This window comes from Emys orbicularis, chromosome 2 (assembly GCF_028017835.1).
Source record: "Emys orbicularis isolate rEmyOrb1 chromosome 2, rEmyOrb1.hap1, whole genome shotgun sequence".
Lineage (NCBI taxonomy): Eukaryota > Metazoa > Chordata > Testudines > Emydidae > Emys > Emys orbicularis.
The window spans coordinates 109,333,947-109,351,530 of NC_088684.1; the positions used below are offsets into that span (position 1 = coordinate 109,333,947).

The 17,584-nt window shown below is 38.4% G+C and overlaps 1 protein-coding gene across 1 annotated transcript in view; it reads right to left on the reverse strand.

Annotated features, from left to right (window-relative positions):
- Positions 1-17,584, reverse strand: part of CDKAL1 (CDK5 regulatory subunit associated protein 1 like 1) — a 645,112-nt gene that overhangs the window by 428,884 nt on the left and 198,644 nt on the right. Inside the window, exon 6 of the mRNA XM_065398726.1 lies at positions 4,876-4,972. Within this exon, the coding sequence (XP_065254798.1) occupies positions 4,876-4,972 (97 nt within the window). The remainder of the gene's footprint in view (positions 1-4,875; positions 4,973-17,584) is intronic.

The window sequence follows — 17,584 nt, forward strand, 5'->3', positions numbered from 1 at the left end:
ACAACACTGTGTAAAGAAAATGTTTTTTGAAAACCCTAAAGAAAACTTATAAAACACTTACAGTATAAGTCTTTGTATGCTGAACAGTACTGTAATTACAGTTAGTGTCACACAAATTGAAGCAGCATGAGATTTTTACTAATAAAATAGATAAAAATAAAAATTAAGAACAAAATTTGTTTAATGTTGTCTGGTTTCCTCATTTTGCCATCTCCACTTGTAAATCCTTCTCAGTTCTGTGTGCGTGCTCATAGCCATTCTCAAAGCCGACTCTGGAATACCCTGAGAAAAATGTCCACCACACATAGCTGCTCTGTGAGGGAAAGTTCTTCAGGTTTATCGTCAGATGCACGATCCTCTTGTGCCTCACAAGCCTGCTGGTACTTTACAGCCACTGCTGTCTCCAGAAGTTTGGAATCAGAAAGCTCATCTTCCATCTCCAAATGACTCTCAAACTAAACAATGGCCTCAAATTCCTCTGCAGTTAGATTTTCAGGAACAGAAACATCATCCGGAACATGAATGCCCACCACACCATCAATTTCTGTTGATGAAAACCCTCCCTTCCTGAAGCAGTTTAGAACAGTCTGTGTGAGAACAGCAACCCATGACTCCTTAGCAAGCTGAAGTGCATCAATCACAGGGTTTGGGGGGGGGTTTCTGAAACATCCATATCATACCATATGGGTGGGTCAGCTTCCACAGAGGCAGTAATGTGAGCATTAAGAGGAGCACAGTAGTGATTGTTGGAGTTTTTAATGACACCCATGCCCATTGGCTGCATGACTGAGGTTGCACATGGAGGCAAGAATTTTAACACCATGTGTGATAGCTTTACATGAGCTGAATGATCTGGGCAATTGTCAATTAAAAGGTACATGGGTTGGTCTTGTAGACACAGCTCTCTATTCCAGTTCTTAAATTACTCTTCAAACAACAAACTAGTCATTCATGCCCTGGCTGAGTTTTTGTAGATCACAGACAGCTCTGAGTGGTCCTTAGGGAAACAACAAGGGAACTTGCTCTTTCTGATCACCCTGAGAGGCTGTTTCTCCGTGCCACCCATGTTTGCACTACTTCCAATTAATGGCAATCCCCCCCCCACCCCTTCCTGTAAACCCTTCTTTTAGCATGCCAAAGCCTCTGTCAGGAAAGCACCCGTCTCATAAGCAATGAAAATGTCATGTGGCTGGTACTGCTCGAGCATGCTGGGGAGGATGTCTGCCCACCATTCAGTGGCTTCTGAAAAGGTCAGCACCTATCTTTCTTGCCATGCTCTTTGCGCTGAATCATGTTGTGCCCAGCTTTCCACTTACTAAGCCTGCCACCTTCAGCGTTAGTGTCCTTCCTAGGCTCTACCACTAGGTGACTTGCCTTCTTTTTCAGCATTGGCCAGAAGAGTCGAGCACCGTGGCTAAGCGTATGCTGAAACCAGAGCCACAGGGCTTGACCAACAGCTACCTCCTTTCCCTCACGTTGGCGCTGACAGCCTCATTCTGTGCTGTTCCTGTGCTCCTATAAAATGTTATGGCTGTTGTTCTCAATGCACAAAACAACACACTGAGAAAACAAACCTCTTGGCTACTCTCACTTGCTTAGCAGTGGGCTCATGTAGGGCCTCCAGCACCTGAACTTTATCAGCAAGAGACAGGTTCACACGTTTGGAAGCCATGGCACACAGTGGAAGCGCTCAGTTATGCATGCTCAGAGGCAGGAAACAGAATACAGGTAGGACCTCCTCTCTAAATAAAGTTGTTCTTAAGCGGCATACCTGTTGCTAATCATCCAAATCCCATTAACACTGATATTAATGGGATGGGATTGGTTTCTGATTACTATGTTGCCAATAACCACAAGCTGCTATTACCAGGATTGCTATTAAGTGGAATCTACTGTGTAAACTGTAGGACTTTAAATGTTCTCAGAAAAATATAATCCAATGTATCACACTGGTTTAGACTATCACATCAATATGAAGAATTTAAACTCTCAGTACACTGTTTCAAAGGGCATTGTTACAAGTCAGTTAAAAATGCAATGCTACTATATATGTGTGTGTGTGAATACACAAATATATCATCCAAAAGAAATGACTTTAAAGTCTAGTTCTGTATATTCAAGGCACTGATTAAAAGAAGCCCTCGATTGCCATAGTCTTACTGGTAGTTACACAAATACTGTAACTTCCTCATTCAACCTTCGTCATACCCAGACCAACATTTTCCAAGGGAACTCTACTCTGACACACTGTCTCTCTACAAAGTTATCCCAAGAGACTTATAATTGTTAGCAAGAAACCACATTCTCAGACAACATTGCTTAAAATATAGTACAGCTTATGTAACTGATGACAAATCAAATTTCTATTACTCAACACATGGATGAGACCAACAAAAACACCTGGTGGTAAAGCAAAGTTTTCACAACTGCTTCCTTATAACATTTACATTTTCATAGCTGAATCAGCATGAAGTTGCCAACAAAACACTTCCAAATTCTCAGTCTCATTACAACTGCCTTTTTAAAAGAATATTTTACTACAATAGGATGCTGAGTCTCACTTTTTAAAAACATTAGTATGTCAAAATGTATTGTTCCTTAGTCTGCATTGACATTACTGCACTTTTAATCCTCTATTTGAGGAACTTAACACTAAATAATATTGTATACTAGCCGGAGGGAAAAACCACACTTTTCTGTGAGACCCAATGTGTGTGTGTGTGGGGGGGGGGGGGAACGGGGGACGGGGGGACAAAAGCATAATACAGAAGAGATAAAGGGAGAATCTCTTTTGAAGATTTAGGTCTATAGAACAAGAGCTTTGTGTACTTACGATATCCTATGTTTATGGTACTATAACTTTAATGCACACTGCTGTTATCTTTATAATTATCATCTTTATTGTGAACATCATTTCAATGTTTCCAAGGCCAATTCCAATGATTTGGGGGCAGTGTGTTAATCGCTTTAGTTAACTTTTAATAGACATTTGTCTGTTTTAAATCCAAAATGGAAAATATTTTCATTAGTAACTTGTAATTCTGGGAGCCCAACTTAAGATGAAGTGAAGAGGTCTGATTTTCAGAAAAGCATTTATCACCCTTTAGAAATCAGTTCCTCCGGTTGGATGCTCAAAAATTGACACAGCGTATCACAAATCACAATCTAGGTCAGAGGATATAGGCCATTCTTTTTTTTTTTTTTTAATCCAGTATATGCTTTCCTTACTAGTCTATGTCTTTTTATGTACAGATTTTTGTACATTTACTACAGGCTAGATTGGCACAGATCACATAATTATGTGCTCCAGGGGCAGAGTAGGGACTCAGTCACAACTCAGTTCTTGCTGCTCCTTTGCTGCATGGAGGAAGTGAGCAGTACCAAACTGGCTGCTGCACTGAGGGTGACAGAGTCAAAGGTTGTTTTACTCCCATCCATTTGCACAGATATGAGAACAGTGGCCCTGGAGAGGTTTTCCCCACCAAATTGTGACCCGCAAAGCAGCCTGCATATAAAAGAGAGTAAGGGGGCACTTTACATCCCCTTGACCTACTGTATAGGATTGTACGTAGACTCAATTGATCCCTATATATGTCTCAGTGCGGGGAATGGACTAGATGACCTCTTGAAGTCCCTTTCAACTCTACATTTCTATGAGTGGGTGGTTGGTTAACATATTTTGAGTATACATAGTAATATGAGGGAAGCTGTAAAACGGTTGTGTCAAATAGTGCAATAAGCACAGAAACTATCTTAATGGAAAATTATAATTAAAAAGCCTATCTAGTTTATGTTCTACTTCCTACTTGGCTTTGTAAGAACTCTTTTTACTCACCCAACATGACTTTAAAAAAAACAAGGAAGTTAAAAGATTAGTTTCGGTTTATCCTCATGAGAGCTAAGTGAGGATGAGTATATTTTAATTAATACATTTAATACCTTTTAATGCCAGAAGGAACCTGTAGTACTATTTGCTCTGACCTGCATAATGCAAGTCACAAAACTTCACTCTGCAATTACTGCAATAGGCCCAACAAAAGCATTTTAGAAAAACATCTAGTCTTTATTTAAAGACTTAATTGATGAAAAATCCTTAGTATTTTGCGCCTGATATCATCGATTTTCATGACAATTTTTCAGTGCTGATGCAGTTATACATTATTTTTCATCCCAAAGGATACAAAAGCACTTTAAAAACTACAATACACAGGATCCTCACTGTCTACAACCAGGGTGAAGCATGCCAACTGTTTAACAGCTCACAGACGCAGATGCATTAACCCTTTCTGTTGCCCTGAGTAGACAGTAAAATTGTCACGTTCCCCAGTCACTCTGCCCAAAGGCAAGAAGTAAAAAAAACCCAAACGTGATGAAAAACAGGTGCTAGCTATAAAATGTATACACTATTGTCTCTTTTGCATTTCGACTTTAACTAGCTGTATTTCTTTCTAACAACAACATAGAAGATTATATTTAAAGTAGGGGAGTTAATCCTTGCCTTCACCCCCTGCAGGCTGCATAGGACATTGACACTAAATTCTGCAAACAGACTAAACCTCAATTACGTGCAAGAATGTATTTGACACAAAGCATCCATTGAACCATAGTGAAATGTAACCACAAAGCGAAAAGGTTTAGAGAGGGACTGAACTCTAGGCTTTCCCAATAGAAGAAAGGAAGAAAGTCTAGTTGTTGGCATTGAAAAATTGTGTGAAAATCTCTTTTTTTTAAACACAAGATATTGCCCATAGCCGAGACCCATCTAACCAACAAGTTAATATAAAACTTCAGACAGCAACACTACATGACTCTTATGGGCAAGAAAATGAATATGAAAATCTTAACAGGTCTTTTCTATTTGACAAATGTTCTTACCCCTATAATGCTCAGACCTTTGAGGTAGTCTTGACGAGGCTGGGCTTGTGGAACACATCCAGCTAAAACCACTTTCTTGTCGTCTTCTTGGGCTTTCCTAAAATGATTTTTAAAAAGTGAGAATTAATTTCTGAAAGCCGATCCCTTTGAATTGTAAAGTAACTACCTAGTATCTACAAGTCCTGGAATAGCATTCATCATCAAATAAGGTGAATAATTTATTTGTTCACAGAAAAGCGAACACTGCTGCAAACAGTTCCATAGTTAATGGGATAGGTCCATGTTTGAATCTGGGTTAAAGAAAATCCTGACAAATCAGATATTTGAGCTGCCTTTTCCATTTACAATGAGAATACAACACACATGGCAGACTTCTGAGTTTGTGCCTTCATCTGAGGGACAGGGCAGTGACGTTCACACTGGATAATCCTGAAAGTCCTAATATAAACTTTAGCTAAGCTTTATTTACCACAACTGTGGCGGAGGGATATGTGGTTGAGGCAGTTGGGGAACACATCTAAAACCTGATTTGTGACAAGTCATTTAAAACAAAAGGTACAGTCTATGTGAACAAGAACCATTAGCTCACAATTTAACAGCTATTTAATGCAGTCTGAAATGAAAAATTACATCAGTGTTTAAAACTATTATTAAAACTGGATTGAACATTTTCAAGCTTGAACTGTTTACCTTTGCCAGATTAAATATTTATGTGAATATTAATTTATATAATTCCTTAGTTCAGGCACTATCTTGCCACCTAGTGGGAACCTGAAATACTGAAGATCAAATAGCTAGTTCCTTTCATTTTTTTAAATAATATTTTAATTAATTCTGGATACAGCATTGAATTTTAAGCCATTCCTGAAACTTGAAAATACAGAAAGTACTATGCACCTGCTATACTCAACTGTACTGAAAACAACAAAGTTGGATTGAAGCCCTGGTTTATAATTAGTAAACTTAATTAGATGATCTGCTAATATTAAAATAATAATCCAAATACCCAAACAGACAGAGAGAGAAGGAAATTCAACTTTTTATCAGGTTCCATTGGCCCAGACATCCTATGGGTTGTCCGCTCTCAGACTTATGTCCCACAATTCACACTACTGGCTACATCACACCCTCTATGGAAATTTATGGCAAGCTGGAGCCATCCTGTAGTGAGTCAGTATTTTCTTCAACAATGTACAGAGTTGTACAGTGTTTGCTATTACTTTATACCTTGGGGATAAAACTCTAGTGTCATGACACACTTTTTTGAAATGTGCTCCTTACTAAGATAATGTAGCATTTACAAAATCACACACTGTTAGAGAAATACAGGCTTATTTGATCTCTGGAGGCTAGCTCCAGTAGGGTACTTTAGAGGAAGTGATGTTACCACAAGAGTGTAAACCGGCACACTCCATTTATGAAGCTGAAAATTCCTGGCAGGTCTGGACTTCTGAACCTGCTAACAAAGAAAATTTAGGCTGACAGTCAAATGCGCTTATTACCCCCATTTTCCTCCTGGCTAATTGTCAGAATTCACCTCATAATGGAAAAACTGATACTTTTGTTTTATTTAATTTGCAGGTCACCTTTAGGAACAAGCCCATTTGGTTTTAGACGACAGAAGGAATTGCCATACCGAATCAGATCACTGGCCATGTAGTCAGATATCTTGCCTCAAAACAGTGCCCAGCACCAACTCTCTCAGAAAGGGCTAAAGATCTCCTAATGGCAATTATGCAATAACTAAGCGTTTATAATGCTTATTTTTCATCTGCCTAATGTAACAGTGGATGCTCTCAGTAGTCCTATAAAAGTCAATTATTTATCTTGCAGCAGGCATCACAGGAAAGCTACAGATGTCAATCATGATGGATTCATTTCAACCTGAGAGGGAAATAGTTGCTTTACTTTTAGATTAATCTATATGAAAATACCATACTCTTGTCTCTTATTTAACAAAATCATATGAATATGAAATGTTGTTCAAATGCTAATTAAATATGTTTCTTAAAATGGGGGCTATACCCAGCAGCATGCTTGTGAAATCAGAAAGGTTTGGTCTTTCAGCTGTAAGAAAGTTTTCCACTTGCAAAACTTGAGCAGAAGCCATTTATATCCCCATATCCAAGTTAAAAACATGTCTGTTTCTTGTACTTCCTGCAAAAATGTCACATACCATCATTTGAAACTCTGCAACACTGAAGGATAAAAATCACTACTCACATGACCTAACTGACTCAACCTAATGCCTCAAGGTAAGGCAATGAGACTTGTCTCCTGTAACCAGAGTATATATCCCTAGGCAACTCTACATCTGGTGTAATCTATTGCTAGAAATAACCCCCATCACCACCTACTAAAGAACTGCAGTGGGAAAAGCTTTTTATTACAGTCTTTTCATTTGGGAAAATAATAAACAAAAATTTCCCATGACACATTAAATAGCATTTTAATGTTCCTTCACAGCTTTCACATTTTAGCATTTCTTCTTAGAATGTAAATGGAGGAGGAAAACAGTTAGATAGAATACATTTAGCTTCATATAACTTTTTATTTAAATATCCCTACGGACTTTTCTATACTCTGAGAATTTTTGCTTCAAAATGTAATTAACCAGTAATGCCTGCACTAAATTTTCAATAAAATTATTTTCATTAAAAGCCATAACATATTGTCCTATCCATGAAACCCAGCACAAATGTGAGCAAGAATGGTATATTAAATATTTGTTTTATATTTTTCCAGGAACTGCTTGCTGAAAATATGCCCCATATCCCTACAAATATTATTTAAGGTGCTCTGTTCTGAGTAACAAAAGCCTACAAAAATTGTTCTTTAGAAACCTAGCTAGCACAGGAACAGTATTAGAAAAGAAACATGAATGCTAATGAGAATAATACTTCATTGAATCTAAAAGTGGCATGAATAAACATCTTCTTTAGACATTCTTTATATTCTTCAATTAAATGAACCTTACCCTTAAACCTTCAACTTTAATTGCATTAGGACATATTTTCTAGAAATGTACTCTTATCTGAAAATGATTTACAAGACATACATCTGAGTAGACATGTAATTAAGTCCAATTTTCTTTTAAAAGGGTGGAATCCTGGAAACAGGGGAAAAGCAGAGTACTGCATACAATACAGTACTTTCAAGATAAAAAATAAAGTATAAAAATCATCATCTGCCAAGACCAGAGATTACAATAAAAATATTTATATTTTTATTCTCCTTTTTCTTGTTGAAAACCTGTAAGAATAGCTAACTTGGGAAACAATAAACAATTCTGTCTTGATTATACCTTGTTTATGTAACTATGAACCTGCCCAAACTAGAGCCATTGTTTTACAGTTCATTATTTTTTGCTAGGCTCCAGTAAATTCTGTCCTGAACAAGACACAAATGAAGACAGGCCTCGGCCCCATACTGTTGCAGTACCACCTTTCGTAATTGTTGTTCTTCGAGATGTGTTGCTCATGTCCATTCCATTCTAGGTGCCTATGGAGCTTCTGGGTGCTGAAGTAATGGTGACTTCCTTATCACCCAGCATGTTTGAGCCCCTCATTCAGGACTTCCTGGCAGTACTCTGGAATGTAAAGAGGTGTGGGACACTGCAAAACCCACAGGATGTGGCTACGTATTGGTAATGAGAACTAGATTTATAAGGGGGCTCTGGGGCGATCTGACTGTACAAATGAGCATCTTGGTATGGAAGGCTGAGAACCACTACAAAAACTACAATCAATCACTTAAGTTTGACATTTGTATCTATACATGCTCTCCAGAATTGTGTGTTATTAAATAACAAATTGGTGCATTTAAAAAACATGTGCAGCACTAAAGTAAACTCTTAACTCAGACTTGAGTACTGGTTTTCAAACTGTGGGGCTCACCCCCTCCGGTGAGGCAGACCGAGGTTATCACAGGGCATGAAGACCTGAGTGGTTAAGAATTAACCATTGCCCAGTAATCTCAGCTCTGTGTCACCATCCTACTGCCAGCCAGCTCCCACAGGAACCACGCAGCCTGACGAGAACTTATTTCCACCCCCACATCTCTCACACTCCCCCCCAGCCCACAGGTGCCAGCCCCATGGATGCACTGGGAATCAACATGGCGCTGGTAATGCTAATGTTTCCTGGACCCACAGCAATGGCCTTGCACCCAGTGCGCGCACACACTTGGAAAGCGGGTGCGGGTGCAAACCCTATGCACAAGTTCCCACTGTGGGCAGCTGGATTCAAACAGGGCATGCAAGCTTCCTCCCCGCACAAGCTGGTCCCTTCCTCCCCTTTGCAGCTCCAATCTCAGCACCACCCGGGTACCCTCTTTCCCCTGTGCTGAGTGGGCATGCATGTGATATGAATCTCCAAAGGGCAGCACAGCAAAAAAAGTTTGGGAACCTCTCCCCTAAAGAGTCCATTATTATTACCAAGTATGCATACAGAGTGTTCTAGATGCACAGCAATGCATGCCAAACATCTGAAATTAAAAGCAGACTGCATCACAGAGAGGAGGAAGTTGGTAAACTACAGACTGTTCAGCATGAAACAGGCAGCTGACTTCAAAAGTGTTGTTATAACAAATTCGTGAAGTTGAAAAGTGTTAAGCTATCATGTTATCTCAATTCTATATCATGAATGAATTAGTTAGTGCCACTTCTGGGCAATTGGTAAGATAACAGCTTTTATCAAATTGTGAATATTCACACCAGTATCACACAAATATAGAAAAATATAAACACCAATATGAGTAAGAAAGGTTTTTTCATGCTCCATTGCTGCTGAATCTAAGTAGCAGAAGAGGAGCTCATATAATGAACATGAGGCATTCCAAGCCACAGGGAATACAATCAGATAGACATACGTGAAATCATAGCAAGACAGGTTCCATGCTAAAAGGAAGCAAGGGAAGTTTGGGGAAAAGGCTATGGAACAGCGTATCAAAGAAAATGAGTCTAAGGTGAGCTAAAACAATCTTTGAAAAACAGAAAGGCAGATGCCTCCTTTTGATAGAAAAAAAAAGTTATAAAATAGGAGTAAGAGGAATATAGCTGTTGATAAAGTCAGGAAATATCTTTGTTTTCAGGAACAAGATCTGGGAAGAGGGTTGTGGTTAAGTGAATATTACCAGGCACATGACAATATGTTGAAGTTGTAGCCCCAGAAGACCAAGACCAGCTCTATACTAGGAGAAGTCTGTAGTATAGCTAAACCCTCCTAAATGTAGATGCACCAAAAAAGTGATTTTTAACAGTGAAGTTTATACCAGTTTCCTGAGCAAAATAAGCTATACTGACAAAGCACTTTTATGACATAACTGCTTCTACACTAGGGTTTTTGCGAGTATAGAAATGTCATTAAAGAGAAAAAAGTCACACTCCTCAGGCAACAAAAGGTTCTAGTGTAGACCTGGCTTAAGAATCAAAAAGAGATTCAAGTTATTAATCAGACATTGCAATACAATCTAGTTGTGTCATTCTGTTAAACCCTTCTAAAGTAACACACAAAACTTTAATGTCACCCTAAAAACAGACCTTAGACAAAAGTGTGAATCAACTGGAAATGTGGCATGAAGGAAACTCAGAAAAGCACTGAGCAGATATTTGAAAAACATATGCCAAGGAAATAACTCTTTGCTGGCATCTACTGTCACTGGTTTGCATCACACCCTGTACATGTCACCAGACCAGTCTGGTGAAAGTTATGGAAGGAAACAATACAACCATGAGGAATTCCACTTTCCAGACTGATAGAAAAAGTGCTGACTGTAAAAAAAGCAAACACTGCTGTGCAAAAGAGCAAAGTGTGCTAAAGAAAGACTGTTGGTCTATCCCCCACATTTCCAACTGACCAGAATGCAAAAGCTAATCAGAAAGGATCCACGGGATTTAAAGGGGAAAGATGCATCCCTGGAATGAAGAGATGAAGAATAGGACTTCTTCAATGGGGTCTGGAGTAAAAGACCAAAAAAAAAAAAAAAAAAAAAAAAACCTTAAAAATCACATGTTATCTACTGCCAAAAGAAAATTACAGATGCAAACTCAAAGTCAGATTCTGGCATGGATGAACAAGGAGGGAAAAGGGCGCAAAAAGGCCTCAGTCTTATTGTGCTCCATGGGGAGGGGCCAGCCACAATTGAACTCTCTGCAACTTCCTGAGTCCAGGACTTTAAGATCTGACAAACACAAGCCCCACCAACATTACAAATTGGAGCTATGTAGTACCCTGGTCAGGGGACTACTTAGCTGTATTTACATTATATTCAGGTGTCTTTGTCAGCTGCCTTGTTCTATTCCATTGCTTCTAAATAATTCACATACAGTTTGTTTGTAAGATACATGAAGATGTTTTATGTAAGAACAATGACCCACATCGCCGGAGTTTACAGAACTGCATTTGAGTACCAATCTCTAGAAAAGCAGCCCCCCTATTAATACGCTGCTTCCTTTGAACTTGTCTTTCAAAACATCAGCTAACATGTAAATCCTCTTGGGAAAATAAATTACATTTTATCCTCCTTACAAGAGCAAGCATGTCTTTTTCCAAAATATTACAAAACAAACATGTAAACATCCATTTCATGAGACAAGAAACTGAGGCCCTGAAAACATATGGTTACCGAATATCTCAAGGAACATTTTGTAAGAGTGGGATTGTTAAACGTGGGGATACAGCCAAGGTTTGACTCCGATAATAACAGGCTCTCTTACCAAAATATCCTCAAAAGTTTCAACTGAATATTGCACTGATAAACAGCTGCTGAGTTCCACCCAAGGGCTGGCTATATTTCAGTGGTGGGTTAAGTCTGACTGTATGTTCCTTTCCTACCTCAGAGCTTTAAGAATAATGGAGCACAAACTTTGCAACATAAAAAAATCCAGTTTGGTAACTTTGCAGAATCCTGAAAGCCACTGAAACCACCATGGGCCATAGAGTCAAAATCCTGAGTTTAATCCTGTCTCTGCTGATGACTTTTGTGGCCATGGGCAAGACTGAATTCCCCAACAGCACAATGGGTACTACTTTCTGTGGGAGTAAAGATCCATCACTGCGCCCCACTAGCCTTAGGGTGGGTCAGGAAAGAGTGGGGTACCAGCCAGCTAGTGTTCCTCCAGTCAGATTAATATATTCAATTTAGCTCCATTTAATGTTTTAGCCCTAAACCAGCTTGCAAAAACAGTCACAGAAATTTACCAGCTTGGACACAAAAATCTAGTCACCATTTTAGTGGGAAGGGTTAAATTATTGCTAGTGTATTTGTTCATCCAAAAAAGGTTTACTCACCCCAGCTGAAGGTGAATTGACTTTTGCAGTGCTTCCTAAACAGTTTATATCATTATTTATAGGATTGGTATGGTAAGTCATGCTTAAAATATTTGTCAATTTGAAAGACTTTACCATATAGTGGGGTGAAGCAACAGAACCAACGAACACTTTTGAACTAGTAGAAATATTTTAAGTGCAACCACTTGACACACAACCATGCAAAAAGTCTTCTGACTAGGGATCATAATTTTTGGCCGAGAGTTATTTGAGTTAGCTCCTTGGAAACCTACATTTATGATACATTTTCAAATAACTAGCACTTAAGGGCGAACTTTTCCCATACCTAAACTATACATGTGCATGGAAGCTCAGAAAGCAGTAGAACTGCAACAATTCCACTGAGACACAAAGGTGTAGGAAAGACTATGGAAAGGCCTTGCAAAGAAAGCATGTTTAGCTATTTTTGACAAGGACCTGTGAAAAAGTGGTTTAAAGATTTTTCTTTTCTTTTTTTTTAAAGTAGGAAATACCGTGTGGGAGAGAGAGGGTGTTTTCATCTTGCCCGTCTTAGGGAAGCTCAACAGTTTTTGTTCAAACTTTCCAGAAAAAAAATCACTTTCAGATGTAGACCAAGCTTAGAAAGTTTCATTTGAAAAGAATTTTTTTGGAAATTTGAGTGTGACAATGGACACTTATAATGGAAATCATTTCACAACTTTACAGATACACAATCAATTAGAATCTAATTACTTGAAAGAAATACAGCTTTGTTTCAGGTACTACCCCTATTCTAGAACCTCCACATTTTTGTTGTTTTATCATGTTTTCCTATTTTAATAATGTTTCTCTCTCCCATTAGGTATGTGAACAATCAATATAAACAGGGAAATCTGCCTAACTGATTGACTTGGCAGAGGAAAGAGTGACATTGACTATATACAAAGTGACTTATTTCAAACAATACCAGGTTAAAAAAAAATCCGATAAATTGATTTTTAAGATGAAGACATCATCAAATACATATATTTCTACATAATAATCTGTATATATTTTGTTGTATCCCTTTCCCCCAGTCATAGTAAGTTCCCCATCCCTCTTAGATTGTAAGAAATTTGGGAGAGGGACTGTGTCTATCTGTAGGTCTGTAAAGTGCATAGCAGAATGGACCCAAATCTGCTTAGTCTCTGGGTCATGCAAATACATAGCAATAACTACATTTTTTTTGCCACTGACTGAGCATTATAACCTTCCATGTTTTGTCTTAGATTGTCAAGTTTTCACAAACTAATTAGATACTTCTTCCATAAGTGAGAGATCCTATTTGTGGGAATCTGAATTTATCTGAGGAAGTAAATTGTTTTATAGTATTTGAAGAATCTGTTTGGGGGATTACTTGGGTGATAAGCCCTGATAATTAGGCTCCTACTTGTTCTGCTCTGGGTTGGAAAGTCCTGTGTTTTCTTTTGCTTTTCTGCAATTTAAAATGTGTATTAACTTTGTTTTAAAATATCTTATGTTGTCCGCAAGATACATTGTTCTGTTATTGAATTCCCATCCTGAATTTTCATAATGAAATTCATTTTACAAACACTATTGCTTGCTGAAATTTCTCTAGCCTACCCAAATCAATACATACAGTTAAAATTAACTTTTTTTTAATATTAAAAGGAAATACAATCTAGTCTTCAAATAGAAATCTGGAAACAAACTTTTGTGGATATCCACTTATTATTTGAATTTAAATCTTTGAGGCCCTGATTCAGGACAACACTTGAGCACATGAGTGTGCTTATGTGATGTAGTGAATAGGAATACCTTTCCTAACAATAAGATTCCCCACAAAAGTCTTTACTAATGCAACTCAGTCCTGATATGCAACAGCCTACTATTCCAGTCTCGATCTTTCCTCAACACAGATTTTCATTGTTAAACGTGTGTTAGTCTAGGGAGGTCATGTGAGGGCCATATAAATGTATACACTGGATTTCAGAGTAGCAGCCGTGTTAGTCTGTATCCTCAAAAATAACAGGAGTACTTGTGGCACCGGATTTGTGACCAAAGCAGAATTATAACTGAGTTTGGAACACTGATTTGGCAATTTGTCTACTTGCAGTCTAAATGCACCATGCAAACAAGATACAGTGACATAACTGATATCCATAATTTATATCTTGTTTGGAAAAAGGGAGAAATAGTTGTTAATCCTTTTTCCATTATTGTTATCTTAAACCACATATTACAGACTTTAAAAGCATAGACGGCAAACCCTGCAGAATCTCAGTCATCTCCCATCTTCACCTATCTCCAGCTCTCTGCTGGCCACATGAATGCCTTTAGCTTTTGATTTCTTATAGGCATGCAGTATGGGCATATTAAACTGTTGCTGATTCAGCTTTGCTAAAAGAAAAAGAAAGCGGAGAGTAACCACACCACCGGTGAAGTGCTGCAGGTGGTGGCAGCAGGAGTCAGATATAGGAGGGAAAATTGCCAACTTCTGCATTTTTCTAAAGCACCATGCCTCTTAGCACATCTGTAGCATGCTGTTCTCTCCAGAAGTTAAATATTAGTGATTGTTCACAAGACCTAAGCCTGCTCCCTGAAGTCAATGAAAGCTTTGCCACTGACTTCAATGGGACCAGGAACTGACCCAATTTAGTCACCTCCCTACACCTATTGTCAAGTTCGGTTCCCTAAGTAGGTGTCAATTATTCCACACACACACACTTTTAAAGTCTTATTTTGCGCAGCAAAAATCTTTATTAAAAAAAGATTTCTATAAAATGATCTGCCCCCATTCTAGCTTGAATTGCTATGTATTGGGTTACGTGGTCCATGCTAAAAATGTAGATATATTTATTCCTATGCTGAAATTAATACAAAATTATGTTTGCATGTGTAGATGGGCTATTTAATCACATGTACCTCACTCCAAGTTGGTAAAACGGAAGCTCCTCATACTGATGAGTTAAGAAAAGTTTCACTTTGGAAGGAAAACAAATTCTGATTTAGAGTTAATGGAAGCATAAACCAAATCATTATGTATAGCTCTCATATGTATTGTATAATTTAGTTACTTAAACCTCTATTCTATCATAGAATCGTAGGACTGGAAGGGACCTCAAGAGGTCATCTAGTCTAGTCCCCTGCACTCATGGCAGGACTAAGTATTATCTAGACCATCCCTGACAGGTGTTTGTCTAACTGGCTCTTAAAAATCTCCAATGATGGAGATTCCACAACCACCCTAGGCAATTTATTCCAGTGCTTAACCACCCTGACAGGTAGGAATTTTTTTCCTAATGTCCAACCTAAACCGCCCTTGCTGCAATTTTAGCCCATTCCTTCTTGTCCTATCTCAGACGTTAAGGAGAATAATTTCTCCCTCCTCCCTGTAACAACTTTTTAAATGTACATGAAAGCTGTTATGTCCCCTCTCAATCTTCTCTTCTCCAGACTAAACAAACCTTCCCCCCCCCCCGCTCGCCCCCCCCCCCCCATCTTCCTTCATAGGTCATGTTTTCTAGGCCTTTAATCATTTTTGTTGCTCTTCTCAGGACTTTCTCCAATTTGTCCACATCTTTCCTGAAATGTGGCGCCCGGAACTGCACACAATACTCCAACTGGGGCGTAACCAGCACAGAGTACAGCGGAAGAATTATTTCTCATGTCTTGCAACACTCCTGCTAATACATCCCAGAATGATGTTCGCTTTTTTTGCAACAGTGTTACACTGTTGCCTCAGAGTTAGCTTGTGATCCACTATGACCCCCAGATACCTTTCTGCAGTACTCCTTCCTAGGCAGTCATTTCCCATTTTGTATGTGTGGAACTGTATCTTTGATCTTCTCCTTTGTTTATATCTTCTAATCTTCATACTTTCTCTTTCCTTTACGTTTTGACATACCTCTCACATTTATCCCATCTCTTCTTCCCATCTTTCCTATTGTTTTGTTTATCACTTTCTCAAACTAAAAGAAATCTAGCATAAGATACATTATTGAGCCAATTAATTTTGTTGTCAAATACCACAGTGTCTCCGGTTTAAAGTCCAGGCAGGCTTCAAATTACCTGCATACACTGTCAACAGTTGGAGTATCAAACCCTGCTAATATATAGGCTTAAAATGAAATTATTGTTGAACAATTTAAAAAATAAATTGGTTATATACTGTACCTTTGAATTTGAGACTTCCTAGAAAGTGAAGGAAGGAGAGCGAAGAAACAAACGGATATATATTTTATATTAGTTTTAATACTAGATTATTCATGATGACTGCTCCATCTGAAACTGCATGATTCCATTTATAACATAGCAAAGAGATCTCTTCCAGCCAGGTAAGAAGATGGAGGTTTCAAAAACAGGATGTAGAATTTGAAGAACACTAGATACGCACATAATGCAGGGTCAATAGTGCTAAGAGATTACATGAAGTCTGCTGAGAACAATGATACAAGTCACAACAGACAGGTTGGCTGAAAGTTGGGGACAAGCAAGACTGTCAGTTGATTGTTGGCAACTTCCAGGGCAGTTGTGGGGTTGTGATGATTGGAGTGACTGAATCAGGATGTGATGTTACAGGCCTGGAAGGGGGGCAAAACTTTGATCACTGAAGATTCTAATTACTCAGAAATGGCTATAACTACTACGACAAAAGCCAAAGACAGGAATGTGTTCTTGGAAGTACTCTCTAATAGAAGGCCTCTCAGAATATGCATAGTCAGAAGTTATCCTGGACCTAATGGAAGGACATGGGCTAAATAAGTTAAATGAGATGTAATGATCATTTTAATCAGGTAGCAGGATGAGGTTAAGATGCATTTTTCACTTTATGAAAGTTGCAGGTGAGGAAATGCAAAAGTCTAAGTTTTGATAAATTATACAATATATAGGAAGGATACTGCAGGAAGTTAGGAACAAAGAAATAAATTACATATAAGATACAGTAGAAACTAAAATGTAGCTGTCGCTTCCCCCGGTGAGGAATGGGTTCCTAAGCCCTCTCCTTTATTCACTGGGTAGCAGACCTCAGACCAAATCTCAGTTCTGCTAATTTCTCTTATACAGAGATGAGTGCACTTCCATTATCATCTCTGTTATACTCTCCTGGGAAAAACTAATGGGGGGCATGGTGAACTGCTATTTCAAGGGAGGAGGGAATTCTATTTTATTTAGTTCTTCCACCACATCCATCATCATGGTATCTAAAAGATAATAGGAGTACAGACCTTTGATGGTAATATATCAGAACACCTACTTCTTACCCCCTTCTGTTTGGCTGTCTTTTTTTTGTTTAAAATTCCTGTCATTTTGGAGGAGGTCCCAAAGAATTATCTTACTAGCTCCCCCACAAACCTTAAACCAGTCCTTGCTGCTGCTAAAAATTGTAAAGAAAAATAGGCTTGACAAATGGAAATGATCAAACCCATCAAAAAGAGTTT